Genomic DNA, 27,622 nt, shown 5'->3' with positions numbered 1-27,622 from the left:
CACGTCCTGCGAACTCCAGATCTCCTTCCCTGAGAAATCCTAGCAGGGAAGAGCAGGACCGTGATTTAATCATGTCAGGAAAATCAGCGCAACCGTTACAACCTCAGCGCTCAGACTGGTTTGGCACCCACCCCTGCGGTCAGCATTTCAGAGCAGCTCAGTTTTCACTGAGGCATTGCAAGTCACTGATTTCTCAGAGAGCAGCACACTCGACACCGATCTCTACAACAACCATCCCCCCCAAAGCCTCACAGAAGGTGCCGAGCACCTGAAATCCCAGCCCTAACCCCACCTGCACAGCTTTTATCCCCAAATCCAAGGTCAGCAGGACACCAAAGCCCCCCAGCCCCAGGGCTCCCCGTGCCCAAGGAGCACAGAGCAGGGCAGGACATGCCCACGGCGGTGGCTTCAGGCACTTGCTGCTGGCAGGGTCTGCATCCCCCATAAGTGGCCACGGCATGCAGAGGATGGGTGTGTGGGGGCACGTGTGACCTCCAGGAGGTCTGTGGCCAGCGGGAAATGGGGTGACGGCAATGTCAGCTTTTTTTAGTCAGACACCAGAAGAGAAACACAGAGGGAAAGGGATGCACAGACCTGCAGCTGATACGCGATGCACCCTGAGCACATCCCAGGCTCACACGTGCACATCCCTGTGCTACTTCAGTGTCACTGCTGCCATCACACCATTCCTGTCCCCACCCCAGAGAGCAAGGGGACAAGGGACAACCTGGCAGTGGCACTAGTCCAGCCACAGGCATGGTGTATGTCACACTCATCGCACGCTTGCAAAAACACACCATGGATATAAACTGGACAGATTTAGCGACTGTGGGGCCTTCTGTTCTTCCTTACATCTCTGGACCATTTCCCCACCCCTTAAATGCTTTACATTATTTATTACGTTTCATTTAACCCCAGCCACGTCCTCCAAATAAAATTTATTTTGCAGCTGTCATTCAGGTTTACTCCAGCCTTAACCTCGTAATCCTATTGATTCCCTCATTATTCTCGGAGCGCGGGATTGATTTCATGCCTTCTGTGTTATGGAGAAGCCTTTGCTCATTAATCTCACACACATTTACAAACAGTCGATCCTGGTAATTCGTTATTTTCTCATTCCCTACAGTTAGGCTCGCAGATGCTCACTGCTTTGCCTCCTTATTTTGGGGTGTGGACAGAAACAACATGTGATCCGTCTCCAAAAGGGAGAGGTATCCTGTGCCCTCACAGCCTGGGGCTCCATGCCCCGAGGCAGAGGGTGATGGGCTCCCACACAGAGGCAGGGTACCAGAAAAGCCCTCGGGCTCATGCGCTGCTTCCCCTTCAGGAGATGCCCCGGGACTGCATCCTGCTCAGAAAGGTCACTGCAACTGTCTGGGCTGGGAAAAAACAGAGAACCAGAAGAAATCTGGGTTGGAAAGGACCTTGGGGGTTTCCAGATAAACCCTTTGCACACACCAAGGAGCTCTTCGGAGTCAGCCCATGATGCTTGGGACCCTACAAATGCCTAGTGCATGGGGCAGCAGTACCTGTTGCCGAGGCTGGCGCTCCGGCTGTGCAGTGTAGAGGTACCGCTGACGTACACACGCGTGCACGCCTCCAAACACAACAGAACTGTGTTATTTATACAGTGTGATTAATCATCCTGAGTATTTAATATAGCCCCATCGGAGTGCACAGCGCTGTACAGTATATGGAGGAAGACATGACCCCTGTCATAGAGGCTTAGAATAAAAAATAGGCAGACACTATAGTTCAGACACGTAATAAATCCCACTGAAGGGCCAATCTCAAATATTTCAGCTGTTTCCCCCTCCCCCCATAATATATAATTGTCTTTGTTGGATCAATACAGAAGGGCTTTGTGGAAGGAGCATGTTTTAAGGGAAGATTAATGTAGTGAATTATATATGCAGCTAGGAAGAATTCTAATATTTAACTTCCAGGAGGAGAAGGAAGGTTTGTGTGATCAAATCCTCCTTCCAGGATGGGAACGCAGCACCCGGCGGTCGCAGGGAGGGCAGGGGATGTGTGAGCACCCACCGTTCCCAGGGACCTGCCTCTGCGGGACGGTGGCAAGAACCTTCCCAAAGGCACAGACATCTCTGCCCAGGACGGGTGGATTCAATCAGTGGTGGAGCTGAAAGCAGCCCAAGCCATGCCAGGGTCTCTGCCGGGGTCTGCATGGGAAGGGCAGCAGCGTGGGCTGCCATTCCTATTACCTCGTATCGGCACAGCATAAACCAGCATGTCTGTGCCACATCCCTTGGCCCTGCCTGGGGTTTTTGGCAGGTTTTGCCCCATCACACCCACCCACAAGGCCACGGCGGATGGTGCTGGGGGGTGGTTCAACATGAGGCCGGCACGCTGTACAGTCCCAGCGCATCTCACCCTCTAGATGCTGCCAGCAGCAAGCAAACGGGGCAGCAGAGAGAGCAGGAATTATACTGGTTACTAAATACATATTGTTTATCCACAGTAAAGCCCCTGTGATCATTTCCCTGGGTACATACACACACGCAACCCATCCATTGCTCAGAGCATCGTACACAAGTTAATACCCCTAATCTTATTAATGTGTAATGACACAGAGGTTGAACCCTCCCTCCGGTGAGCGGTGCAGAGCTCGCCGAGCCACATCAGCAACCTCAGCTAGGTGTGCATCACGCGAAGCGCACGGCTATCATATGGAATAAATTTAACTGAATAAAGTTTTGATTAAATGTAATAAATATGATTGATTTGGTTACATACCCTCCGTATGATGGTCCGTTTAATTTATTTTTTCATTCTGAGAAGGGATGTTGTATTGATCCAAAACATTAGCCTTGACTACCACCGTAAATTCCCATTTTAGGGCAACCCGCAGCAGCCTTATTAATATTTTGACACTTACCCAGCAGTTGCTGGGGTTAACCCTTCAACAATGTGCCCAAATTGTGCTGCGCTGTGGGGGCAGGAGGGGTGACCTGACCCAGCACCAGAGGCTGCAGCCAACAGGGGAAAGTCATGTATTTTAATGCCACCACTGCAAAGCCACCAGCTCTCCAGCAGCTCCTAAACCTGCATCTGGGACCCCTTAAGGCCAGGGTGGTTGGTGTTAACCCTGAGTGAGGGTCTGCTCCGGGCTGGGGTCCCTCCACGAGCCCTTCAGCTGACAGACCCCTGCCCCAGGTGCTGCTGTCGCATGTCCAGAGCAGGCTGTTTGCTATCTGAGAGCACACAAAACCCAGCACACCGCTCGCCCTTCCCACCACGCCGGCATTTGGACCAACACTACTACAGATCTCCTTACAACAGCTTCTATATCTTTCTTTTTAACAAGGGGGGAAAAAATGCCCAAATATTTTTTATATTACTAATAAATTGAAAAAATGCTTTATGTTTCCAATATATTTTCAATTTACTGCCATGGTCTGTATCTTGATTGCTATGTATATTTTATAAGCAACGTCAATGATAACCAGATTTAGCTGTTGGTTTCTCCATAAATACCATGTTATCCACCAAAAATGATCTCTGGTAACACAGTGTCTTTAAAAATAATGCTGAAAAGCATTAGGGAAGCACAAAAAGCAAAAGAAAAAAAATCGCTTCCAAGCACATCTTGGAGATACTGGAATTTCTGAGGGATTATTTAGAAGATAAGCTGATTTTTAACACACATTTTAGATCCCGCAATCCCAGCATCCACAAAGCTCCGAACAAACACGTGAGCTCATCGCAGGCTCTCCCTGCCCACAGGAAAAAGGGTTTCTGTGCACTTTCACAGAAGACAGTGACAAAAGCCACTTTGAGCTTGTCCAAGTCCCAGCACTGGCTGGGGGCTGGGGGCTCCCACCTCGGCCCTGGCAGGCAGGGACCTGCTTTATACGGCTCCTCTCTCCCGTGCCCTTTTATATCTCTCCTCTCTCCTGCAGGCAGTTGTGCCTCACAGCCCATTGCTTTGCCACCACTGTTAATACTTCAAACAGCAGTACCCATCCCACCGAGTGTTTCAGGTTATCTGTCACCTGCCAGAGCAGGCAACGGGAAACCACCTAAATAGCCCCAAAAAATTATTTTGGAAACTTTTACTGACAGGTAATAGAAAATGCTCTGGAGCTGTGGGCATCCAAGCTGGGTGGGTCGCTGGCTCTCAGGTGCCGGGGGATCAGGGGGGCTGGTTTTGGGGTGGGTGCTCCCCTGATGGCATCAGGTCTCCACAGGAGACACTGCAGCTGCAGCAGTTGGTTGCTCTGCAAACAGCACAATGGTGCAGCTCGCTGGATCAATACCCTGGCAGCCCTGAGGTGGCCAAATTTAGTCTATATATTACTGAATAATTTAACTTACGGTGAAATCATTGGTTTAGCAGGCTCCAGGTAAGGATCTGAACAGCTGAGCAGGACACGTGTTGTAAGGGCATCTCTAAATACTGAATTGTCAGCAGAAATGTTTCTGCTCTCCTCCCTCCAATCCAGTTAATCTATATGCTTAATTGCAAAGCACGCTCCCCTTATTTTCACATAACAGTGGGACCTGGGACTTGGTTCCGTGATGTCTTAGGGAGAAGCCAGCTGCAGCAAGGACTTGTCTTAAGATTAAGATTTTTCTTACGAGTCCAAGAGTCCAGCCTAAGGAGGAGTTGAGGGCAACGGAGTGATCTGCCCTTGAGGAGCAAAGCTGGAAGAGAGCCACTTTGTCCAGGCTAGGGCTTTCCACAGGAACTTATCCGAACCACTTGTTCCTTCCTTCTTTCTGAAGGCAAACAGCACAAATTCACCCAAAGTCACTCAAACTTACATGTCCCTTACCAGGCAAATTTTAGCCTCGTTGCAGGCAGAAGATCTCTCACTCACCACAACTATCTTTTATGAACTGGACAGTTTGTCCTCACTGAAGTCATGTCCATCTTTTCCAGTGGTGCTCTGCAACCAGGGCGATCAAGGACAGCATCCAAAGCACTCGACAAACAACCCAGTACAGCCGCAACACCACAGCGCTCCAAATCACAAACACTTCTCAGCTCTCCTAAACCAGCGCCCGGAGCAGGGATGGGCTGCAGCCCCTTATTGATGAATGCTCTACCATTAATTCACAAATTAATGAAAGTCTCAGGCTTCACAGGACCCCCCTCAAACCTGACACAGGAGGAGATAATTCATCATACCACCAACCTCCAGTTATGCAGGGGGGTGCATGGATGGGTCCCAGCACCCAGAAAGCCCCTCTGAGCCCCATCCTGAAGCTCTGCTACAGCCCTGGAAATAAAAAACCCCAACATGAAGCCATGGCAGCACAAGGGGCTTGCTTCCCTTCACCCTTGGCAGGAGCCTGGAGAGCCTCAGCTCAAAAGCAGCAAAGTATTTTCCCATGGCATTCCGGCTTTCCTGCTTTTTTTTAAAAAGAAGAAAAAGAAAAAATTATTTAAAGCTTTCATAGCCCCTTTTCATCTAATATTTAACGTGTGAGAGTTTCTGCATGCCCAGGTTAGGTAAACATTAGAGAAGATTGTTTATAAAAATTATATACAGAGTGGTGCTGGTTTAATTTATCAAAAAAGGTTTTGTTGAAATAAATTCATTTTACAGTGAAACCCACTTAAACCTGTTAAAGGGGTGACCTTGTTTAAACGAACCTGTTTGTGCTTCACCTCAAAGGACAGCTCGAGGAGCAGCACCACGATAGCATCTTCCAGTGTAAATATTCCCCTGCTCTCCCGGAGCGCGGGACCTCGCCGGCAGCCGCTCTGCCCAGGAGAGGGGTGCCGGGGTCAGTGGTCCCCACCGGCGGTGGGAAGGATGTGCCCACGGGCCCCACACCAGCCGGGGGGGGGGTCGGCTGGCACGATGGTTTAATGCCACATCTGCCCCGCTCGCCCACCACGAGAGACGAGGAGCAGGCGGTGGCAGAAGGGGTTTGGGGGCTGCGGCTGGGGTGACAGGAGAAACGCAGCTGACCTCTGAATCGGGGGAGGGCGGGGGGGACGACACTACAAGAGATGGGGAAAACCCTCCAGCCTTGGCCTGCCCCACTGCTTCACCTGACACTGCTGCTTTGCTATTGGGTGGATCGCTATTGACACCACAGGTATTATCAGCTTGACAGGATCGTTCTGATTTGGGGAGATAATAATAAAAATAAGCCAGTAGCCATTTTTCCCCCTCTCCTGAAATTTATTGCAAAGTGGGGAAAAGCAGTATCTCTGCTCTTGCCTCCCCTCTGCTGGCTCTGGCCAGCTGCAGCACTTGACTCACACCCAGTTTTGCTCCTCTGCTTTAAAAATGTTAAGCACAGCAAGGCTAAACCAGGACCTTGCAAGATACAGGGGGAATAAAACCATCAGCATTTCTCCCTTGTGACACAGGTCAGATTAACAGGGGGAAATTAATGCTAGCACATTTAATGGAGATTAAATGCTTTACGAATGAGCAGATGCATTATTTGAAGCATGTGGTTGTAAGAGTTAATCTTAGTATAGAGTGATACAGGGAAGCACATTCATTCATTCATCCATTCAGAAGGCATCAGCCAGGTACTGGGCTTTGTGCAGTTCCCAGAATCTGGCCTAAAGGTATTTATAGGCTAGAGCTGGGGACAAAAAAAAAAAAAAAAAAAAAAACCACACCAGTAAAAAAGGATGGGATAAGGGAAACGGTGCTTTGGAAGTGATCTATGCAAAATCCACCAAGGCATAATTAATATTGTCTCGTTAACAGAGGGAGCGATTTGAAATTATATGAGAAAGGTGGATAAAACCTGGAAAGCATAAGAGCCAGCTCTGATTTCAAAGTCCATGGGAGCATTCCAAGGCAGAGCTTTAAAATTAGAAACAGCATGCAAAGTTACTTTTCCATTGAAATGTCATGTTTTCCTTGAAAAGAGCTTTTTCCATCTCAAGAACGCATTTTGTCACTGAGCAGTAAGTGCACTTCTCCCGACAGACTTGCTGAAGCAAGAGCTCTTGGAAAAAACAGAGAATCGCATCCGGGTGCTTGGCAAACAAAGGCCAAGAAGAGAAAAGTCTGGGCAGCACATTTCTATCCAGGGAGGTTTGCTGCTCATCCTCTAAGTGTTGGGGGAAGAAAAAAAAAGTGCATCCATCCTTAGGCAGCCCAGGTTCCTAACTTGCCCCTGTGCTTCCCTGCGCCTGCCCTGGGGACAGTGAAGACACCCCATGATGCCCAGAAGGGTGTTTGGGAGCTTATTCCCAGAGGACTGACACTGCTTGTACCACAGTGTGCTGCGTATCTGGTATTTCTCACTTGAGGGAGAGCCAAAAGGGAAGAGAAAATACAACTGCTGACTCCAAGAGTCTTTCCAGTAAATCCACGGAAATCACCATCAGCTGCATTCAGGTCTTGCCTCCAGCCTAAAACACAAGGTTCATATCCAAAGCAGCACTGTTGGGGTAAAATCACTTGTGCATGACCCAGGATGGAGCAGACCCCATCCCCAGCCTTTGCTCGGACTGTGGGAGAGCCCCAGAACTTCAGGCACTGGTCCCTCTGTAATAGTGGGGATCCACCAGCATCACCCCAGCTGTGATGGGCATAGTAACCACTCTGATGGCCAACACCACCATGGCTCTGCCAGGCACTGTGTTACTTGCTATCCTCTCATTTCCAGATGGTCTAGATGCCTAACTCCACAAGCACGCTCTGTAGCACTCCGGTATCCCCAGTGTCCCCCTAGAACGGGGTATGCAACAGCCAGTGTCACTGACCACTCCTGGTGCTTGTCCCCAGCCACACCAGAGTGCTACAGGGGAGAAGAAGGGATTTAGCTAAGTGGGAATGTAAAAAGGGGATGCAAAACTCCGAGAGGTCACCGGTCCCTTCATTAGAGGTGACCTCACTCCCCGCTGCCAGGCTGAGCTTCATGCTAGTGGGACAAAAAGCATCTGGAGAAAGAGCATCCCTGACAGGTCCCCCACAAGCAGCCCTGTACCACCGTCCCTTCCTGGGAAGCCACTGACCCATTGCAGGGGCAGGCTCCCAGTGCCCGGGGGGGGTTGCTGGATGCCAGACCCTCCCAGTGCCCGGGATGGGGCTCCCTTTGGGCTGGCAGGTGCTGCTGGGACACAGCCCTCCCTCTCCTGCCTGCGCCTCTCCCTCCGGGCCACCCCAAGACAGCCCCGCTTTGAAGCCATGCCGGGGCTGGCAGCAGCATCGGTGCTGGAATAAGATGGCTTTTAAACTCAGAGTGAGATGAAAAGCAGCTGGAAACGCATCTAACGGGTGACTGGAGGACTAAGCCTGCTTTTCTCATGCTCGCTTATCCTGGGCTGCTTTGCCAGAGCCTGGGTCCCTAGGGAGCAACTTTCTCAAGCTCTGCTGCCTGCCCCAGTCCTTTGCTGCTCGCATCCCTCCTCTGTTGAGAGGTGAAGCAGCAACAGACTTTCAGCAGAGATGTAAAAAACATTTTTGTCATTAAATCTCCCGTGGCCTTTCCTGCCACGACTCCCAGGAGCCCAACCCAGGCCCTGAAGCTCCAGCCGAGGTGCTTCACCCCAGCAGTAGCTGCGGTTCTAGAACAAGGGGGACTCCTGTGTCGCTCCTCAGAGTGATTTGGGAGGAGAAATGGGAGACACAGAGGCTTGTCACTGCTTGGGAGCTGGCAGCGTTCTGCAGGCGTGCATGGCACGGCACCAATGGGAGAAAAACTGTTCCCTTCCCCAAAGTGCTCCAGGCTAAACCTGCAGTTTCCATGTTTTCTGGGCACTGACCACCTCTGCTGCTAAACTCTTAACCTAATATGCTATAAAACCCTGCCGAGACAGCCCCGATCCCTGAGGCAGTAGGCCACTGGCCAGCCAAGAACAAGAGCCAACAGACAGCAAAGCTGCCAGGGATGGCTGGTGCTGAGCCGGAGCTGAGCACAGCGCCGGGCACCCTCTGCTTCTCAAGGGGACGCATGAGGAGGACCCATGGGCAACATCAGCTGAATCACTGCCTTAACAGAGCGACCAAAGCTTTAAATCGGGTTTAAAACAGCCAGGGACCTTGAATGGCTCTTTATCTATTAGATTTCTGCTCTCTCGCCCATTAAGCTTAATGGAAACAGTTCTCAGAAAAGCAAACCCAAAGCGCCGTGGCTCCAGAGGGACGCAGCCACGAGGGCTGAGCACCCATGGCAGCAGCTCAGAGCTCGTTGGAAAGAGTTTCTTGGCTCCTGGCATTAGGAACATCGGAGGCCAGGAGAAGCATGGATCTAATGAGATTTGTACTAATTCACGTGATTGTTTATAAGAACAGTGCCGCACTAAGCCTGTTAAGCCATTCTGGCCGGCCAGGCCTATCTGCTCCCAACAGCCTGGCAAAACCACTACTCGGCTCTGCACCCTCCAAAGCCCAAGGTTTGGTCAAAGACTACATTTTGCCTAGGAGAACACAGCATGCAGAAAGAAATCCTTGCCATTTCTCCTAACCAGAGCCCTCAGAAAAACCCCTCACACTGGTTCAATGAGGATGCCCTCCCCGCACAGTGCCAGGCTCTGCGATGCAGCGAAAGCAAGCGCTGCACCCGTGCATGCTCTGCGGGGTCACACGCAGCCAGGACAGCAAAGCAGGAGCAGCCTTGGGGCTTTTCTGCATCCCACAGCTGCAAATCCACCATCTCTGGGCTTCTCACTGGGTCCTCAATCAAGAATTTACAGCACCAAAGGGTGCACTCAGGGTCAACCCCTCCCAGTAACTCACTCCCTGTCCCGTGGGTCACAGCTTGCACAAACTGGTGGCATCTCAGAGGTGTGCCTGACTTTCCTCCCACCACCCTGATGGAGGAAACTGTTGTTGTGTGTTCCCTTTTCTCTCTCCTTTTTTTTTTTTTTTTTTTCCTTAATTGAAAATCGTCTGAGCCTTCTCAGATGCTCCCAGCAAAGGAAAAGGTTACCCCAGTAATCAGCCCCGTGGTGCCAAAGAGTCTGCGCCAAATTCAGCCCTGGCCTCCCCAGCTCTGGGAGAAGCAGACATAAATACGGGTCTCTAATCTCAGACACACTCACTGATAATCTGCCCTGCAATTTGCAGATAGCATAGTCAGAGCACTCGCAGGCTCCAGGGACGTGTGGGGAGGGAAGGACCCAGGTCCCCTCCGAGGACTCGGTCTGGTCGTGCATCTTTCTTGCAAACCACCCAGAACACATGCAGCCACCAAGGCGCCCCGGCCTGATCCTGTGCCCCCAGAAGTGAGAGTTTTGGCCGTGGATTTGTGGCACTACTTTGGGAAATTATAAACAGCCCTTTCTAGTTCTGGAGGCATCACAGGCATTGGTGGGGTCTCAAAGTGGCCAGACCTCACGGATGGGAACAGAGAGATGGAGGGTGGTGGGATCCCCCCCCCCTCCCCAGTCCTGAAACAGAGTCCCAGCAAACCATCACAGGTCAGAGCAAGTATGTGAGCTGCAAAAGCCACTTTTTTTTTTTTCCACAAGGAGCCACGCTGGGGTATCCCAGGGTCAGGGTCCCTCTGATCATCCCTGTGCAGAGGACCTGGTCCAGCAACGAAGCACTTTCCAGTGCTCCCCATCGCTGCTGCCCACAGTGGGGGGGCTTGCTCAGCCCTGCTCTCACAGCCAGGGCAGCCTCATGCCCTGGCCCATACTTGGCCAAGACCAGTCAGAACTCTCACCAGTCTCTTCTTCCCCTCTTCAATGAATGAGCCAAAAGGAGGAAAACACCCTTCCGTTCCCATGGTGGAGCATAGGGACAGGACCCTGCCACCCACCCCAGGACAGAGCAGCATTTCCCCTCCTGTCACCGAAGTGCAGCATGTGGCAGTATGACAGCATGACAATTCTCTCAGGAAAGCGAAGATTTCTGCCCAGTTCTCCCTTCCACCCCAAAAACAGGCATTTCATGCAGGCGAAGGGCTCCGGCTGCCTGGTCTGCCAGCCTGAGGCTGGCCCCAAACTGGAGGGATGCGTCTCTGCTTGAAAACAACCAGGGGAAAACAAAACAAAACAGTTCAGCTGGGATAAAAATCCCTGCAAACGCTCCCTCTCGTGGAGACCAGCTCTCCTGCTCTCTGGAAGACCAGGCGAGGTCTTGCCCCAAAAACTGTCCCAAGGTCAAGGGGCTCTGCAGGAACGAGGGGACATGGACAACACACTCCCCAGCACCTCCACAGGGCTAAGCCCTCGCTGCCCAGCGGGGACCTTCAGCGTGAGTAGGTGTGAGATGGGGCGAGCTCGGGGCTGGCTGCTGTATCCATCACCTGGGATCTCGGATGCTTTTGAGGCTTTAACAGCCAAACCACCTTCCTTTCTCACTGATGTGGGGAGAAAGTGCATGGATTTAGCATGTGGGGGAGTAGATGGAAACACTGGGGATACCCGTTGGTATTTACCTTGGCTGAACCCCAGTGCATGCTATTTGTCCCTTTTAAAGCGATTTTGAGGATGTCCCCAAGCCCTAAAATGCAGGGAGAACAGCTCTCGAGCTGGCGTGGAGCAGGGACAGCAGCATTACAGTGTCTCCAGCAGCTCATTATCTTCCAACCTGGGGAATTATTTCCCAAAAGCCTCTAAACAATTCCCCCCAGCTAAACAGGATTTTGCACTGACAACACCTTTCTGCTGGGAACCAAGCCAAGATCTCCACAAGGTCATTTTGCAAAGACAATTAGGTAGTCCCTCAACAGCACTGTCTCATTTTAATTAGATCTTATTCCCAAAGAATTACCGAGCATGCCAGGCCCAAGGCTGAAGGCAAGGCCATTTACAGAAATCAATGGGAGGCGAAGGACAAATGTACCTGTGCTTATGTCACCACTTACAGCGGTGCCAACTTGACGAGAGAAAGCAGCAGCCTTTCTCGCATGATTTCATCTGTTAATATTTCAGGCGATATGAAAGCCAGCAGGCAGAAGACAGACCATCACTGCTGGCTGCTTGTTTGTGCTTAGGTGCCTCGGAGCAAGTGTTTGCTGCTGAGGGGGGTCTATAGGTGTAACGTATACATTTTTTGCAGAACCCACAAAGCTGGGGAACGGCACGAGGCCTTTGTTGATCGGTCAGACAGCTGCTCACACGTATATATGTGTGCACACAGAGCACATATATAGAAAAAGTGAACATATACCCACACAATGGCCCTCAGCAAGGTGCACCACGGAGGTGCAGGTGGCAGGGCACAATGGCGGGGGGCTACCCCCCCAAACCTCCGCAGTCTGTGGGAAACCAAACCCCAGGGTGTTACTTACAGCACTGTCAGTGTGGGCTGCCACACAGCCCCCCCACCCCTGGGAAACCCTCCGAGGAGCCCCACTGCCTGCTGCTCCCCTGGGTAAACCCCCCCCCAGGAGCCCCGTTACCAGTCACCCCCCCGAGTAACCCCCCCCCAGGAGCCCCGTTATCTGCCGCCTCCCCGGGTAATGCCCCCCAGGAGCCCCCCTACCTGTCACCCCCCCGGGTAATCCCCCCCCAGGAGCCCCGTTACGGGCCGCCTCCCCGGGTAATGCCCCCCAGGAGCCCCCCTACCTGTCACCCCCCGGGTAATCCCCCCCCAGGAGCCCCGTTACGGGCCGCCTCCCCAGGTAATGCCCCCCAGGAGCCCCCCTACCTGTCACCCCCCGGGTAATGCCCCCCAGGAGCCCCGTTACAGGCCGCCTCCCCGGGTAATGCCCCCCAGGAGCCCCCCTACCTGTCACCCCCCGGGTAATGCCCCCCAGGAGCCCCGTTACAGGCCGCCTCCCCGGGTAATGCCCCCCAGGAGCCCCCCTACCTGTCACCCCCCGGGTAATGCCCCCCAGGAGCCCCCCTACCTGTCACCCCCCGCTAATGCCCCCCAGGAGCCCCCCTACCTGTCACCCCCCGGCTAATGCCCCCCAGGAGCCCCGTTACCGGCCGCCCACCCCCCCTGCGGCGCCGTAGCGCCACCTGGCGGCCGAGCTTGGGGCAGCGGCGGGCACGGCCCGGCGTCCCGACACAACCCGGGGAATTCAAAACTCGGGATTTTTTTTTTTTTTTTTTTTTTTTTTTTTTTAATCCCTTGCGACCCCAATGCAAAGCGGAGCCGCGCGGCCCGTTCCTGGGCCGCTCCCCTTCGGCGGAGGGCTGAGCGCGGTTTTGTTCCCCCCTCGAGGACAGGAGCCGAGGGAGCGGTTGGGCATCCCTCGGGTGCCTCCGGCCCTTCCCGTCGGATGTCCCGAGCAGAGCGCGGCCGAGCCTCCTCCCTTCCCGGAGCGGCTCCGGGTAAGGCCTGGGAACCGGCTTCCCTCGCCATCACCCACCGCTGTAAACAACAGGAATAAACCGAGAGACTCCCCTTTCCCCTTTCCCACCCTGCCTCAGAGCAAAGACGGAGCAAACGGTGCCTGCGGCTAAGAACCAGCTTCGCATCAAAATAAACAGCTGCTTTTTTCTCCTGATAACGTTTTTAAATTCCTCTCTCCCCTCCACCCCCCACCCCCAAGACACCCGCACAGATCAAAGCGGCTGTGGGAACCTTGGGGCAGGGAACAGCCTGGTCGACTGCTTCGTCCTTCCTGCACCCCCAGCCTATGCCCGGCCCGGGGCAAGGACTTTTCCCCGCGGGGTTAACGGGCCAGAACCGACTGGGGGCGGGGGGGGGGGGGGGTGAAGAGGCCTTTGAAACGCCGGTGCCCAGAGGAAGGAGCCGGGCAAAGGCTCCAGGGCGTCCCTGGGGAGAAAAGCCCTAGAGCAGATGTGTGTGGGGGCTCACCCGAGCAGGCTGCAGCAGAGATAAACTGTACTCCACATCGGGCCTCCGGGGATGCCCGTTAGGGCTCAGCCCCACTAAGGGGGTGGGAGGGAGGACAGATCTTCTCCCCCCCCCCTCAAAAAAAAAAAAAAAAAACAAACCCAAAACCCACCGACCTCACCCAAGCGAGTCTCAGCAGGAACACAGAACAACTACGCGACCCTCGCAGCCCTATAAATCACGTCTGGCCGCAGGTGCGGAGCCGCCCCCAGCGCGCAGGTGCGGAGGGATGCACAGGTGCCCTGCGCGGCCAGGGCCGCGGGTGCGTAGCGCTAAAGAGATATCTGCCCGGCCGGGGGAGGGGGGGAGGCAGGCGGGGTTCCGCAGGGCCCCCGTCGCTGCCCTTTTGTCTATTGATCCGCGATCGGGGCGGCAGACAGAGCGGCGGCCCCGCGGGTAATTGGGGCTCCGGGGCCGTGACCGGGGGGGGGGGGTGTGTGTCCTCTCCCCGTTCCCCTGCGTGCCGCGGGGGGCAGCGCCGGTGGGGCCCTAATTGGGAACCGCAGCCGAGGGGGGGGCTCGGCCCCGCTCCGCTTTGTCCAGGGAGCGGCGGCAGGCAGGCGCCAGCCCGGCACAAGAGCTGCCCGCCCCGCTGCCCCCGGGCCGGGGGTCCCCTTCCCCGACAGCTGCACCCCGTCCTCGCACAGCCAGGGCTGGCGGAGGGGTCCAAATCCTCGTTGAAATGTTCAAATGGGGGGGGGGGTTGAACCTGTGTGAGGCACCGATGGCCCCGGGGAGCTCCCCCCACCCCGGGGTTGGGGGAGCTCCTGATGCAGGGCAGGACCCTGGCAGCACAGTGTGGCGTCGTTTTCGGGGTGCTGCCCCCCACCTGCGTTTCCTCCGGGTTGTGCAGCAGCCAGCTCCTACAAACCCCACGCAGCAATGACAAAAAGCCCTATTTCCTCACTGTCCCCAACAGCCGGAGCCTCAGCATACACTGCGAGGTGCCACCACCTCCCCTTGCCCCGACGTGCTCGGAAAGCGCGTGGTGGCACTGGGGTAACACACAGGCACAGGAGCAGCAGTGCAGCCCTGGAACCCCGGGCCAGGGCCCAGCTTGTCCCCCCAAAGCCGCCACTGGGCCTGTGTGGGGACAGAAGCTGTGGTGGGGTTCCCCTTCCATGAGGCTGCACGATGCTCTGGCGCAAGCGCCTGTTCCTGCTTGCAAACAGCCGGTTCCAGCAGCGTTCCCGTGCCGTATAACAGCTCGGTGGCCACGTTAGCCAGGGTTTGGCCACCAGGCCCACAAAACCCTCAGGGCAGGAATGCTATTTTTAGTGTCTGGCCAAGCACCTTGTACACTGAGCTGAAGAAATTCAAAGGCAGCCCCTAGCACAAGCGAAATCCTCAATGTTGGGGGATCTCGCTGCACTGGTGACACAGCACCAGCGTTACCTGCTGGTTAAACCCCCAGCACCTTCCACCAGACAGAGGTCACTGGAGCACCCAGCACTTTATTTTCGTGACTTGACAGTGACCACAGCACTGTTCAAGGCCAAGGCAGGTTTTGTCCGGTGTGTTGCAGGGTGCAGAGCAGCAGAGCCGGGGGGCGGCCCACGGGGCCTCCCAGCTCCTTTTCATAGCTGAGGAAAATAATCCCAGTGCAGCGCGTGACTAATCAGTCGCCGCTCGTCAGGCTGGTTGAATAGGGTTTCTCAAAGCCTGGGTTTGGCCACCGCAGGCCTGGAGCAACTCGGCTCCTGCTGAAACACCCCGATGCCCGTGCCCCTGGCTTCAGGGGGGGCAAGCCCTGCTCCCTGCCTCAGGCACCATCCCTCGGGGGCACTGTCATGAACCCTCACTCTGCAGGGAACATTTTTCCCCTCCTCAGTGAAAAGTGGTTTCACGCTCAGGGATCAGGAGTCCCCACCAACACCAGCACATGGCCCCCAAGGGGGAGGGGACATTTAAACCTTCGCTGTCCCCCGGCCCAGGCTGGGCAGCGTGGCTGCCCCTGACCCCCCAGGATGCCATGAGGTTCCCCCCTCACCACCTGCAGTCAGCAGCACCGTCACCATCTCTCTGCCGCATTGGCCCCAGCCAGTTTAGCCTAAACCCATCATGGTTGGAAAGGTGGGGGAAAGGGTTGGGGGAGCCCCCACACCGGCACACACCTTGCCCCCCTCCCGCGCTAAAAATAGAGCCCATTAAATTGTTACTCATCCTGAGCGATATTTAGCCGGAAATAATCCTGCAAACCTAATTTTAGTAACTACACTTCCCTCCTCCTGGTTAAGCCGTTCCCACTCTGCCGGGCGCCCCCACTCCCCCGCCAGCAGAAACGACCCCCCCTCCTCTCGATGAGGCACAGCAGCTCCTCTCCCACTGTGGGGGAATCCAGCCCCAGCATCTGCCCTCAGACGTTGCCACAACGGGGAGGTTGGGGGGGGTGGGTTGTTTGTGTCCGCAGCCCCATCCCTGCCCCCAGCTCCCCCCGCCCCCGCAGCACCGAGGCGGGGGTTCGGGGGGAGCACCAGGAGGAGCCGCCGCCGCCGCGCACGACCCGCCCCGTCGGGGCCGGACGGCGGCGGGTGCGCGGCGGCGCCAGCAGAGGGCGCCCTGCAACCGGCGTTGTGCCTCCGCGACCGAAAAGGGCGGGGGGACGGACGGACGGACGGACACGGGACACGGGACACGGGACACGACGCGCCCTCCCCCCCCCCCCCCCCCCCCCCCGCAATTGGGTTCATAAATCATCCCCGGAAGGGGAGAAGGGTAATTGGTGAGGAAAAGGGCTGTTTGAGTCCTCAACGCCCCGAGCGGCTCCGGGGGGGGGGGCGGGGGGAGAGCGTCGTGGGGACCCCCAGTCCCGACGGTACCGGGTCACCCCGTCCCCGCCGGTGCCGCTCTGCCCGGGCCGTCCCTCCCCCGCCGGTGCCGGTGTGACCGGCGCACTCCGATCCCCGCCGGTACCGCCGCACCTGAGCGGCTCCTGGCCCGGCCGGTACCAGTGCGCATCCGCGCAGCGGGGCGGGGCGGGGGTGCCTGGGCTCTGCCCCCCCCCCCCCCCTTTCCCGGAGGCTCTCGCTGCTCCCCAAAAACGGGGCAGACAGACCCGCACCCGCTGAAGGGTCCCGGTGTCCCCTCCACCGCCGCCGCACCCGGGAGATTCCCGTGCGCATCCTCTAGCGCACCCGCGGACGCCTCCGCGCCCCACCCGGCGCACCTGCCGGGCCCCCCCTGCGGCGGGGGGGGGGGGGGGGGGGGCTTGTGCGGCGGGCAAAGGCCTCGAAGGCAGAAATCCGCCGAGGCGCAGAGCCGGCGGAGGTTCCGCGACCCTCTGCGGAGCGCTCCGCCGGGGCGGGTGGCCGCGCACCTCGGGGCATTTTAATCTCTCCCCATACAACCCGGGCGGCCCGCGCAGCGCTGCGCACCTGCGGAGGAGCGGCGGCCCCGATGGGGCAGTGCGGCCGCGGAAAGGCAGCGGGAATGAAACAGGCGGGAGCCGGCAGGACTTCTCCGAGTAGGTTTTTTTATTGAAAGATGTGAGAATTCATCAAAACTGAACAGACAGATACCCGAGTAACCAGCACGTTGCAAATCATGTATCTTTTTATTTTAAAACAAATATAGAGCACAGTCCTGTGATATTTAAATTTATTATACCTTTTTTTTTTTTTTTGTTCTGGAGTGAAAAATAAAAACCTGAGGTTTATTCCTGCATTCTCTATACCCCGCACTGTAGCAATATTTCAGTTACATTTTGGATTCGTTTTTTTTTTTTTCTTGCAAAAGTCCGTTAGAGAATTGAACTCTTAGTTTCAATAACTCCAAAAATTATTTTACCAGTGGCACATGATTGTCCTAGAGAACAGGCGGGATAAACGATATTTTAAAACACAGTTAAAGAAACCATATCTCCTTCAATCACAAAGAGCTAAATAGTTTTCATTTACAATATATATGTTCATGTAAAATGAAAAAAAAACAACCAAACAAACAAAAAAAAAAAACTTAAATGCGATGAGTTAAACTCTAAATATTATGTACACACCAATGTACAACTCTGAATAAATTAATACCAATTTGCATATTCTGGGATCCTTATAGCTTATTTACACAAATTACCATTTATTTCATAAATATCTGCCTGGGTACCTGCAGGGCTCCCCCCGCTGTACCCGCTTTGCGCGGCGGCGGCTGCCAAGGCGGTTCATTTTCTGTGTTTCATTTCTTCTTTTTTTTTTTTTTTTCTTTTTTTAATTGTTTTTTCCTTTCCCCCCCTCCCCTTGCACAGATGAGACTTTGGCCCTGCTCACCTCCTCTGGGCCAGGGCTGGGGCCAGGGCGGGGGCCACCCCGTCGGGTGCCTCTGTGCCAGCTCGTTGCCCCCCCACCCCGAGCTGCCCAGTGCCCGAAGTGGGGCAGCGGAAGGGCCGGGGGGACATCGCTGGAGCGGGGAGAGCCCTGCGCTCCCACCTCTCACTCCTGGCTCTGGGGAGGTGGGTCCTCTTGACCAGCGGGGCTCCATCCCTCTGCTCCAGCACCCCACTCCCCATCCGCCCCCACCCCTCGTTCCGTAATAAATATTTATACTGTGCTGTACAAAATACCAGTGCTTCTCCGCCCCGCCGGGAGGGCTCGCTGCCCGCCCCGTCGGTCACTTGGGGGACTCCCTGCCAGGTGACAGCTCCCGCTGGCTCTCCAGCCCGCTCACCAGTCTCTGGATGTTTTGCAGTTCGTTGAGGGACTCCTTCAGGGAGCCCTTGGGGGAGGCGGCGGGGCGCTGGCTGCCCCCCTTGTGCAGGGGCACCTCGGGGAGGGGGCTGGACTCCCGGCTGCTGCCGCCCTTGGAGCCCTCGGAGCCGGGGTTGAGGCTGGAGGGCAGACCGGTGGTCAGCAGGTTGGTGCTGGGCGGGATGGTGACCGGGAGCTGGTAAGGGCTGAAGCGCAGGCGGGGACGGCTGCTGCCCAGGAAAGGGTTGCGGGAGAGCGGCCCGGCAGCCGCCGCGCTGGTGGCCGGCATGGCCGAGGCGGCCGCCGCGGCCGCTGCCATGTAGGTGTAGGGGTAGGGGAAGAGTCCGCCGAAGGTGGGCATCGGGATTCCCTGCGGAGAGAGAGAAAGAAGGGTGAGAGTCGTGCCCACGCTCTGCTGCAGCCCCCCCTCCTGCCTGCCCCTCAAACCGTGCTCCCCCCTCCCCCCCCCCCCCCGAGAAAGCCGCGGCAAAGCTGGGACACCCCAGCGTTGTTCTAAAAACACATCGGGGGGATATCCCTTGCAGGGATGGGCTGAGGGAGGGGGTACAGTTGGGGAGCCCCATCTGCCTCTCACCGACCCAGACTGGTGCCACTGGGCACAAATCCCTCACCAGGAGCTGCCCAGCTGTGCCCCGTCTCTGCCCCCATGTGCTGCATGTCCCCGTCTGTGCAGCATCACAGACCTTTAACCACATTAAAACACATTGTTAAGTAGAACCGATAAATTAGGGGAGTTCAAAGGCATCTTTATGCGTTTCATCATAGGGGCTGGAGAAGGCAACACAAGCACGGGCGTTGGCGGGAGCCATTTCGGGGCTGACAGTGACACAGGGAGCTGCTGGATGGGGACAGCCAGGTCAGGCAGGGCCACAGCTCCTGACTCTGCCCCGGCTGGTGGGGGAACTGAGCCACAAAAAAAAACCGAGAGTCCTCCTCAAATCAGCCCTGAGACCAACCTTCAAAATATCCCCCATGTCCTGCCTGTGCCTCACCAGGCAGCACAGCAAGGGTCGAGGGGACCGTCACCCCCTTGTCCCCACGGGCGGCAGGGGAAATGAGGGAGGCTGAGGGCTCCAACAGCTCCTGACCCTGATGAGAGCTGCACTGGGGCCACCTTGTGTGTCCCAACACTGAGGGTGATGCCAGTCAGGCCTGCTCTGTGCCCCCAAACCCATTCTGTTCATTCAGGGAGTTTGGGGGAAGGGCCTGGGGCTCGGCCTGACAGTGGGGATGGGGACGGGGACGCAGGGGCTTACCTGAGAGGCCAGCATGTGCTGGGAGAGGTGGAAAGGGAAGGGGGTGGCTGTTCCTGCTGCGCCCGGGGCGGATGAGAGGGCTCCATTCTCCAGGCTGCCCCCACCGGTCACCGAGGCCAGCAAGTGTCCCATGCCCATGGCGGAGAAGGCGCCGGGAGCCATGGCGAACTGTCCCGGGTGGATGAAAAGGGGCTGCCCGGCGCCCAGGGGGCTGAAGAACTGCTGCCCGTGGAGGCCAGAGAGCGCCAGGCTCTGCAGATGCCCGGCACTGAGGTGCGGGGGGCTGTCCGTGTGCACCATCAGCGGAGCAAAGGCCTCCTTGCCCAGCCCACCACCCTCCACGTCCTTCTTGCTCGGGTCCAGCTCTTTCCTCCGTCCTTCCACCTTGTCCTTCTCCAGGCCCCGTGTGCCAAACAAGCCCTCGCCGGGACCCTCCTGGGGGGACGTGCCGTCCTTGACCTTCTCCGGGCTGCGTCTCTCCTTGCTCCGCTCCTCCGGGCACCGGGGGCTGCCGCGGGGCGTCGCGTCCTCCCCGCCGGGGCTGGCCGCTGCCGCTGGCCGCTCCTCAGGCGCCTTCTCCACCTCCGCATCGCTGTCGGCCCCCGGCTTCTCCTCTGCAAGGGGATGGAGGGGCAGAGGGTCAGAGCAGAAGCACCCCAGGGAGGCGAGGAGCAGGTCGCTCGCGAGAGCCCTGGCGTCGGGGCGAGACCACGGCGGGAAAGACCCGACTGTTATTAATGGGAGAAACTCATTTCGGGGGCAGAAATGGGCCCTCGTGCCGCGGTCACTCTGGGGAAAGGGGATTAACAACGGCAGCCCTGTTGCTCTGCCAAACAGGAAAAACATGTTTGATGGAGGACCAAAATCTATTACAGCATCGCTCTGGTTAGCTGCAAATTCAAAGCGGGCTGGGGAGCAGGGGATGAAGAGAGCGCGGGTGGGTGGACAGCGCTGGAGGAAATGGTCCCGTATATATTTAATTACATGGAGCTGATCAACAGCGCGCTGTGGATTTATTCCAAATGTGCAGGTTGAGGCAGGTTAAAGAGGCAGTTTTAAGGCGAGAGGTATGATACAGACCCCTAAAAGGGGCTTTAATTTAAAAAAAAAAAAAAAAAAATCAAGCTCTCCGAGGAGGAAGGGGGATGAGAGGTGAGGGGATGGGGAGGGGAGCAGAGCCCCTGCCCGCCCGTCTCCTGCTAAACGAAAAAAACATTTTGGTGCGGGTTAGGTGAAGCTCTGCAGGCTGGGGCAAATATTCGGGGAAGCCTTTGAAAGAGGAGAGGGGTGTAATAAACCCTCCCACCAGCTTGGGGGGGGCGAGTGTGTGTGGGGGTGTGTTGCAGTTTTGATGAAGGTTTGCAGGGAATCGGGTTGGTGGAAAGTTTAAAGAGCAGATTGATAGTGCGTCAAGACAAAACCCAGCATCTACAGACTGCAATGTGGGAACTGCTAGTTTATTTTCATTTACTAGCTTGAAGCCCTGCAGTTACAACTTTTTTTTCCCTTTCAAATGTATTATTTCTTTTCTTTTTTTTTTTTTTTTTTTTTTTTCCTCCAAGGGCGTGTGAGCTAGCCATGAAAAGCAGGGCACGCATAAGAGAAGAGACGGGCAAACGCGTCTAGCACACGGGCTGCCTTGCCATTTCTTCTTGCTTGCACTAATTTATAAACAGGAAAACGTTGCAATCCGTGAACGCCACTCGCGTTTGCTCTGTTCTCGTCCTTTCAACCCTTGGGCTCCTTCGTGCCCATCGCCACCTTTATTTTTTCCCCCGTGGTTTACCTCTCTACCTCTCGGCACCCGGAGGGAGCAGAAACCCGACGTTTGGGGCAAATTGGGAACCGCGCCTCCTCCTTTACCTCTGCCGCTGCCCTTGAGGCGCAGGGGGCTGGGGAGGGCTCCCACGGGCGAGTGGAGGGCGTCGCGCACCGCCGTGGGCTCGCAGGAGGAGGCGTCCGACTCGCCACCGTCGCGATCGGGCTTGCAGGGCTCCTCGTACATCCGCAGCGACGGCAGCGAGAGCTGCTTCCTACGGGGCGAGAGGCACCGTCGGGCAGCGCCCGGCCCTCCGCGGGCGCGGAGCGGCGGCTGGGCGGGGGCGGAGCAGGGGACACGACAAGGGGGGGGGACACCCCTTACCTCTTCTCCCGCCGGCCATTGCCCGTGTCCCGAAAGCCCTTGGCGAAGGGGTTGTTATCGATTTTCAGCTGGGTGATCTGCGGGGAAACAGGGGGAGGAATGGAGAAAGGAGGCGGCGTGAAGCCCTGCCCGCCCCCCCCAGCCCCCGCCGTCGGGGAGCCCGCGGTGCGCTGCGCAGGCTGCGAAACGCGCCGCGGCCCCGCTTTAACACACCGCAGGCTTTATTAAAAATGATGCTGAGGTTTGGGCTTGAATTATTAATAGAGTCTTAATGATAGGAAGTTATTTTTCACGGCCCCCCGGAGGGAAGATGGCGACTGAGCCGCCGCCGCGCTGGTTAAAAGCTATTCTTATCCTTTCCAGCCACCGGGCTTCTGGGGCCGGCGACATTAGGGCTCTCAATAATGCATGGCTCTGAAATCTGGCCCCGAGAGGGGCTCTGGAAAAAGGCCGGGCTGCCCAGCCCCACTGCACCCCCCCAGCCGGCAGCATCCCCCACCCGACGGGGCCCACCGGCCGGCGGCTGCCCCGCGCCGCTTGCGGCGGGCGAGCAGACAAAGTGCTCTTTAATCGATTGTGACTCTTCGCCATAAACTTTACGAGGGAAACAAGCCCACCAGGACCCTCAGACAGAGCTGTCAATTAGCATCAGCAGCCAGGGGTGGAGGTGGGGGTCAGCTTTTGGGTTAAAACACATACACACGCACACAACCCTTGGAGGGGGCCGGCAGAGGCTCTCCGCTCCCCACCGAGCTCTCCTGGCTCTGCCACTCGCAGGGCGACACTTGCTAAATTACGAAAGCAACTAAAATTAGCTTATCTGGCTCTATTTTTTTGGCTCCTCCTGAGCCCAGGGCACCTTCTCGGGGAGGCTGCCCGGGCCGTGGTGCTGCTCTCTGCAGCCTGGGCCTGCAACGAAGACTCCCACGGCCCAGAAAAAGTGCAACAAAGCCCAGGAGGAAATTATTACTAGTAATAATAGATACACTAATAATAGCATTAGCAATAGCATTAGTATTAGCAATAGCAATAATAATAGTAGTAGGATGAAGGGTGGCTCCTGCTCTGAGAGCTTGGCGTTTAGCCTTTCTCCCGTTGCTGCTTTTTGACCACTCTCCCCTCAAATGTCCTCATGCACATACACAAATACAGCCTGATAAGGGGTAAGGGATGGGAGAGGGGTGAGAACAGGGGTAGGTGGAGGGGCAGGGCATGTGCAGGGCCAGGGCAGGAGGGGAGGGCAGGGGCTGCCCGGCCGTACCTTGTCATTTTGGTAGGCGGTGACGGCGATGAAGTCGGTCTCGGGGAACACGTAGGTGCGGAAGGTGCTGTAGGGCAGCTTGAGGATGTCGTTGGCCCGGACTATGTGGAACCTGGGCTGGTACTTGTGCATGGAGTTCAGGATGGTCTGGGTGGAAGAGAGAGCACAGGCCGCGGCTGCCGTCAGCCTCACGGTCCACGTTAGACCCACATCTAGCTACCTGCATACAAAAATCCCTTTTCTCCTGAAAACAGCCCCCCAAAAAATAAAAACTCAAATTCACAGTGAGGAAGAAATGCAGGCAGATGCCAAAGAGGGAGATTGTTTTTTTTGTTTTTGTTTTTGTTTTTTTTTAGTTGTTTATGCCATTGAACGATCTGGCCCCAAATAGGGAGGTCAGGGGAAGGCACGGCAATAAAGCAGCAAAAGATATCTCCCCATTTTATTACAGCCCTGCAAACGCGAGGGGAGTTTTCGACCCATTTCTCACCCCTTTTCATATTTCCGTCCTCTAAAAAAAATGAACTCCAAAAAAACGGCAACAAAAAACTCTACCTCACCACCACAAGAAATAAAATAGTGTTAAAAAGCCTCTGGATTTGTGTCGGTGGCAGCAGAAACCCGTGCCAGCTCCAGCCAGCGCCTGCAACGTGAAAGGAGCGTTTCACCATGAGCCATGTTAAATTTATGTCTCGGAGCAACGCTGCAGAAGAAACAGACATTTTTTTTTTTCCAACCAGGTGTCTGTAAGCCTCGCCAACACTCAAAGCCATTCTCTACCCTCTCGGGTTTGTTTTTGATTTTTAAAAAGAAAAAAAAAAAAACAACCAAACAACAACAACAACAAAAAAAAAAACCCTTGAATTCCCTGCGATTTGGCTGAAGATTTTGGAAAGCGGCTGAACCCCTCGGGACGACGCCCCCGCCCCTCGCTGCCCGCCCCGGCAATGTTTTTCTGCCCGAAAGCGATTAAATAATTCCCCAACCTTCTGCGGTCGGGCTGAAATGCAGTATTCACCGCCCGGAATTGGTAGGGGAACGGCGAAAGCTCGAGTAATTATTGTCAAATAACGTCGGCCAAATGGCTAAATAATTATCACTTCATTTCGTTTTAGAAGGCAATAAAAAAAAATCCCCCTTTTTTTAACCCCAGCAATAATCACCTGCTGATAAACTGTCGGATCGCTATTATATTGATATAATCTAGACGGGATTTATCATGAAAATGGTGCAAAAAGTCTCATTCAGGCGTGCAAATCTGCATTCCTTTTTTAAAAAAATAATCATCCTTCCCTGACCAGATGGACACTGGCTAAACCCTCATCTCCCAGATTTAACACAGTCCGGATTTTGGACAACGACAGCCAGCAGAAATCTTTAATTGAAAGAGGCGAACCGTTAAAAATGCTGAATCAAACTAGTTTTTCCCCAGTATCAAAAAAATGCTATTTTTTAGACTCCCTCTCTATCGATTTACCTTGTTGTCTATAAATAACCTTGCAATGTATTATTTAAACAAAGACGCTGTTTCCTGCCTTAAGAGGGGAAAAAAAAAAAATAAAAGGAGAGAAAAGTTACCCGGGGAGGTGCTGAGCTGCTCTCCCCACCTGAGCGCCGCGTACCGGGGCCCCGCTAATTACCGTAGCACCGACGGGGGACGATGAACTTTCCCTTTATCGCCCTAAATGCTTGTCCAGAGGCTAGAGATAGCTGGCTTGTGCGCTGTGATTTTTCTTCCCCCCCCCCTCCCCTCCACCCCCACGCCGTGTATTCGCGCAGGATCACGCTCCCCTTGCGTTTTGACCCCACTTTCTGCGGAGCTCTGCAAATTGCCAACGCGCTTCAGTTTCTTTCTTTCTTTCTTTTTTTTTTTTTTTTTTTTTTTTTTTTTGTTTCCTTGTTTCTTTGGGCTGTTAGATTTCTGGCTTTATTTTCTGTTTTGTTTTACCTCCTTTAGCCGATGCAGATATGATCAATAGGGAAATAAATAGGGGCTTTCAGAAGCAGGCGGCGCGGAGCCTCGGCTGCCAACGGCTCCGGCCCCGCTCCCAGCCGCGGAAAACCAGCGCAGGTGCCGCCGCCTCCAGCACCGCTTTCCGCGGCCCTGCGCGGCCCGGGCTGCACCTGCCCGGCCGCAGCCCCGTCGGGGCTGCCCTCGCTGCATCCCCCGGCACGGTCCCACACATCCCCCCTCTCCCCCAAATCCCGCTCCCCCTCAGAGCCCCGAGGGCCGGGGAAAGGCGGCAGGACAGGCCGCGGAGGCCGGGAGGGTGGGGGATGCGGGGGCCGAGGGGACCCTGAGGCTGCCCGCAGCCCAATCCCCACCTTTTCCCCCCGGGGGAGCCGTGCCCAGGACAGCGGGGAGCTGCCCCTCGGTGCCGGGCAGGGGCCGGGGGTGGGTTGGGGGGGGACACTGCGGGACAACCAGGCCCCGCCGTCCAGCCCGGTCCCGGTCGTGGTGCTACCGGGTGGAGAAACCGTTAAAATCCATCGCCCTCCCCCTCCCCGACTCCGGGTGGCACCGGGCAAACCCCACGCCTGCCCGGGGAGGGGGTGTTGTGGGGGGGTGTCCCCGCTCGGGGGGCTCATCTCTTCCCCCGCAGCCGCACTTACAAAGCCGTGCTTGTCCGAGATGTTGTTGGTGAGTTTGAGCTTGTGAAAGGCAACAGGTTTGGCCATCCACTGCTCCCCCGTGGCCGGGCTGTCGGGGTGGATGTACATGCGCTTGGGCATCTCCGGGTCGGCCTTGCCGGCGACCATCCAGCGGGAGTTGTGGAACTTGTACCGGCAATCGTCGGCCGCCACTATATCCATCAGCAAAATGTACTTGGCCTTCTTGTCCAGGCCGCTCACCCGCACCTTGAACGGGGGGAACATCCTCCTGCGGAGAGACCCAGAGCGGTTCAGGGCTGCGCCCACCCGCCCGTCGCCGACCCCACGACGGCCCCGGCCCCGCCGAGCCGCCCCGCACCGCCCGCCGCTCCGAAACCACCATCTTTAGCTTCACGGAGGATTTCCAGCCTTTCTAACATCCTTCTGCTTCTCACCCCGCTCTACTGCACCCACCGTGGCAGAAAGCGGGGGGGGGAGGGGGGGGAAAAAGCCTCAAAAATCCCATTCCGGCTAAACGCACCCCGGATTTCACCCCATTTCCCTGCCCTCCACCGAGCCGCTCGCCCAGCGCCCGGGCAGCCCCCCCCGTGCCCTCCCCCGGGGCCGGAGCCACGGGCAGGGCCGGGGACGACCCCCGCCGCGGGGAAAGTTTGGCAGGAGGGAAGGAAACGGCGAGAAACGGTGTAAACAAAATGCAGCGGGGGATTACGGGCGCTCAATTAGCGCGCACAAATTTCATTTGGGCTCGCGCTCGGAAAAGTAATAATTGGGGGGGGTGCGGGGAAAACTCGGAGCGCGGGAGGAGGGCGGGGTGGGTGTTGTAAATACGGCCGAGAAACTCCAGGGATCGAAACTCCCTGCGTTAATTCATCGGGGCGGAATTAGCAAGCACCGGGGGAAGCGGAATAGAACGGAGGGGCGAGGGCGCTGCGCGGCCGCGCAGGTGCGGGGCGGGCTGCGCGGGGCCGGCTCTTACCTCCCGGATTTGGTGATCACCATTTCGGTTCCCAGCTTGTGAAACTGGTCCCAAAGCTCTTTGGCTTCCAGCGTTACTTTGGGGTCATCTTCGACCTCCTCCTCGGGTTCCAGGCTCTTGAGCGAACGCAGATGGGCGGTTTGGTGATGATGTCCCAGGGCCGAGACGTGCAGCCCGGCCTCGGCCGCCCCGGCCAGCCCCGGGTCCGGCATGGGCTTCGCCAGCGCCGCCGGAGGCAGAGCCAGAGCGGGGAAAAAGGATGGCTGGGCGGCTGCGAGGAAAGCGGACATGGGGAAGTCGGCCGGCCGGGGTGCGTGGAAGGGGTGGTAAGCCATGGCAGTCCCTGGGAAGGCTGGATCTCTCATCGGTGCATCCACAAATCCAGGAGAAAAAGAGGGATTCCCTTTACAAAAAAATGTGTGTATGTGGTTTGGTTTTGTTGTTGGCTTTTTGTTGTTGTTTTTTTTTGTTTTTTTTTTTTTTTTTTCCTCTTTGCTACCCAGCGAACTCGCTCGGGTCTCTGGAAGAGGAAGGAAAAAATCAACAACGCGCACACACAGAGAAAGAAAAAAAAAAAAAAAAACACCACCACACACACACAAAAAAAGCCGAAAAACAGCGGAACTAGATCTGGGAAAAAAAAAAAAAAAAAAAAAAAAAAAGAAGAAAAAAAAAAAAAAAAAAGAAAGGCAGTTCCCGGCTCCTGGGACTCCCGGTTTGCGGAGGGGAGACAGTAGGTCCTTATTTTTTGTTGTTGTTGTTGCAGCGAGGGAGAGCGAGCGAGGGAGAAACCCTCCCGGTAAAGTCCTTCCCAACACTAAAATAGAAACAAAAGCCGGCGCGGGGCTGCGCGGAGCGGCGCGGGGCGCGGCGGGGCAGGGGCGGCCGCGCTGGCCCTCACACCCCCGCGGGCCCTGGCTGCGCCCCGGCCCGGCTGCGCGCTCCGCGGACGGCGCTGGGGCGAGGGTTG

The 27,622-nt window shown here is 56.2% G+C and overlaps 1 protein-coding gene across 1 annotated transcript; it reads right to left on the bottom strand.

Annotated features, from left to right (window-relative positions):
* Positions 1 to 17,161: 17,161 nt before the first annotated feature.
* TBX2 (T-box transcription factor 2) lies at positions 17,162 to 27,622 on the bottom strand. Its single transcript, XM_042791426.1, has 7 exons — positions 26,653 to 27,622; positions 25,677 to 25,944; positions 23,064 to 23,210; positions 21,803 to 21,879; positions 21,523 to 21,692; positions 19,660 to 20,273; positions 17,162 to 18,752 (listed from the first exon to the last, which is right to left on the bottom strand). Exons 1-7 carry the CDS (start codon positions 27,015 to 27,017, stop codon positions 18,306 to 18,308), a joined length of 2,088 nt encoding a protein of 695 aa, XP_042647360.1. The 5' UTR covers positions 27,018 to 27,622; the 3' UTR covers positions 17,162 to 18,305.

This window comes from Tyto alba, unplaced genomic scaffold, assembly GCF_018691265.1.
Source record: "Tyto alba isolate M040663 unplaced genomic scaffold, T.alba_DEE_v4.0 Super-Scaffold_19, whole genome shotgun sequence".
Classification (NCBI taxonomy): Eukaryota; Metazoa; Chordata; class Aves; order Strigiformes; family Tytonidae; genus Tyto; species Tyto alba.
Note: the sequence above shows the minus strand (reverse complement) of the source record. Positions and strands in the feature narration are given on the sequence as shown.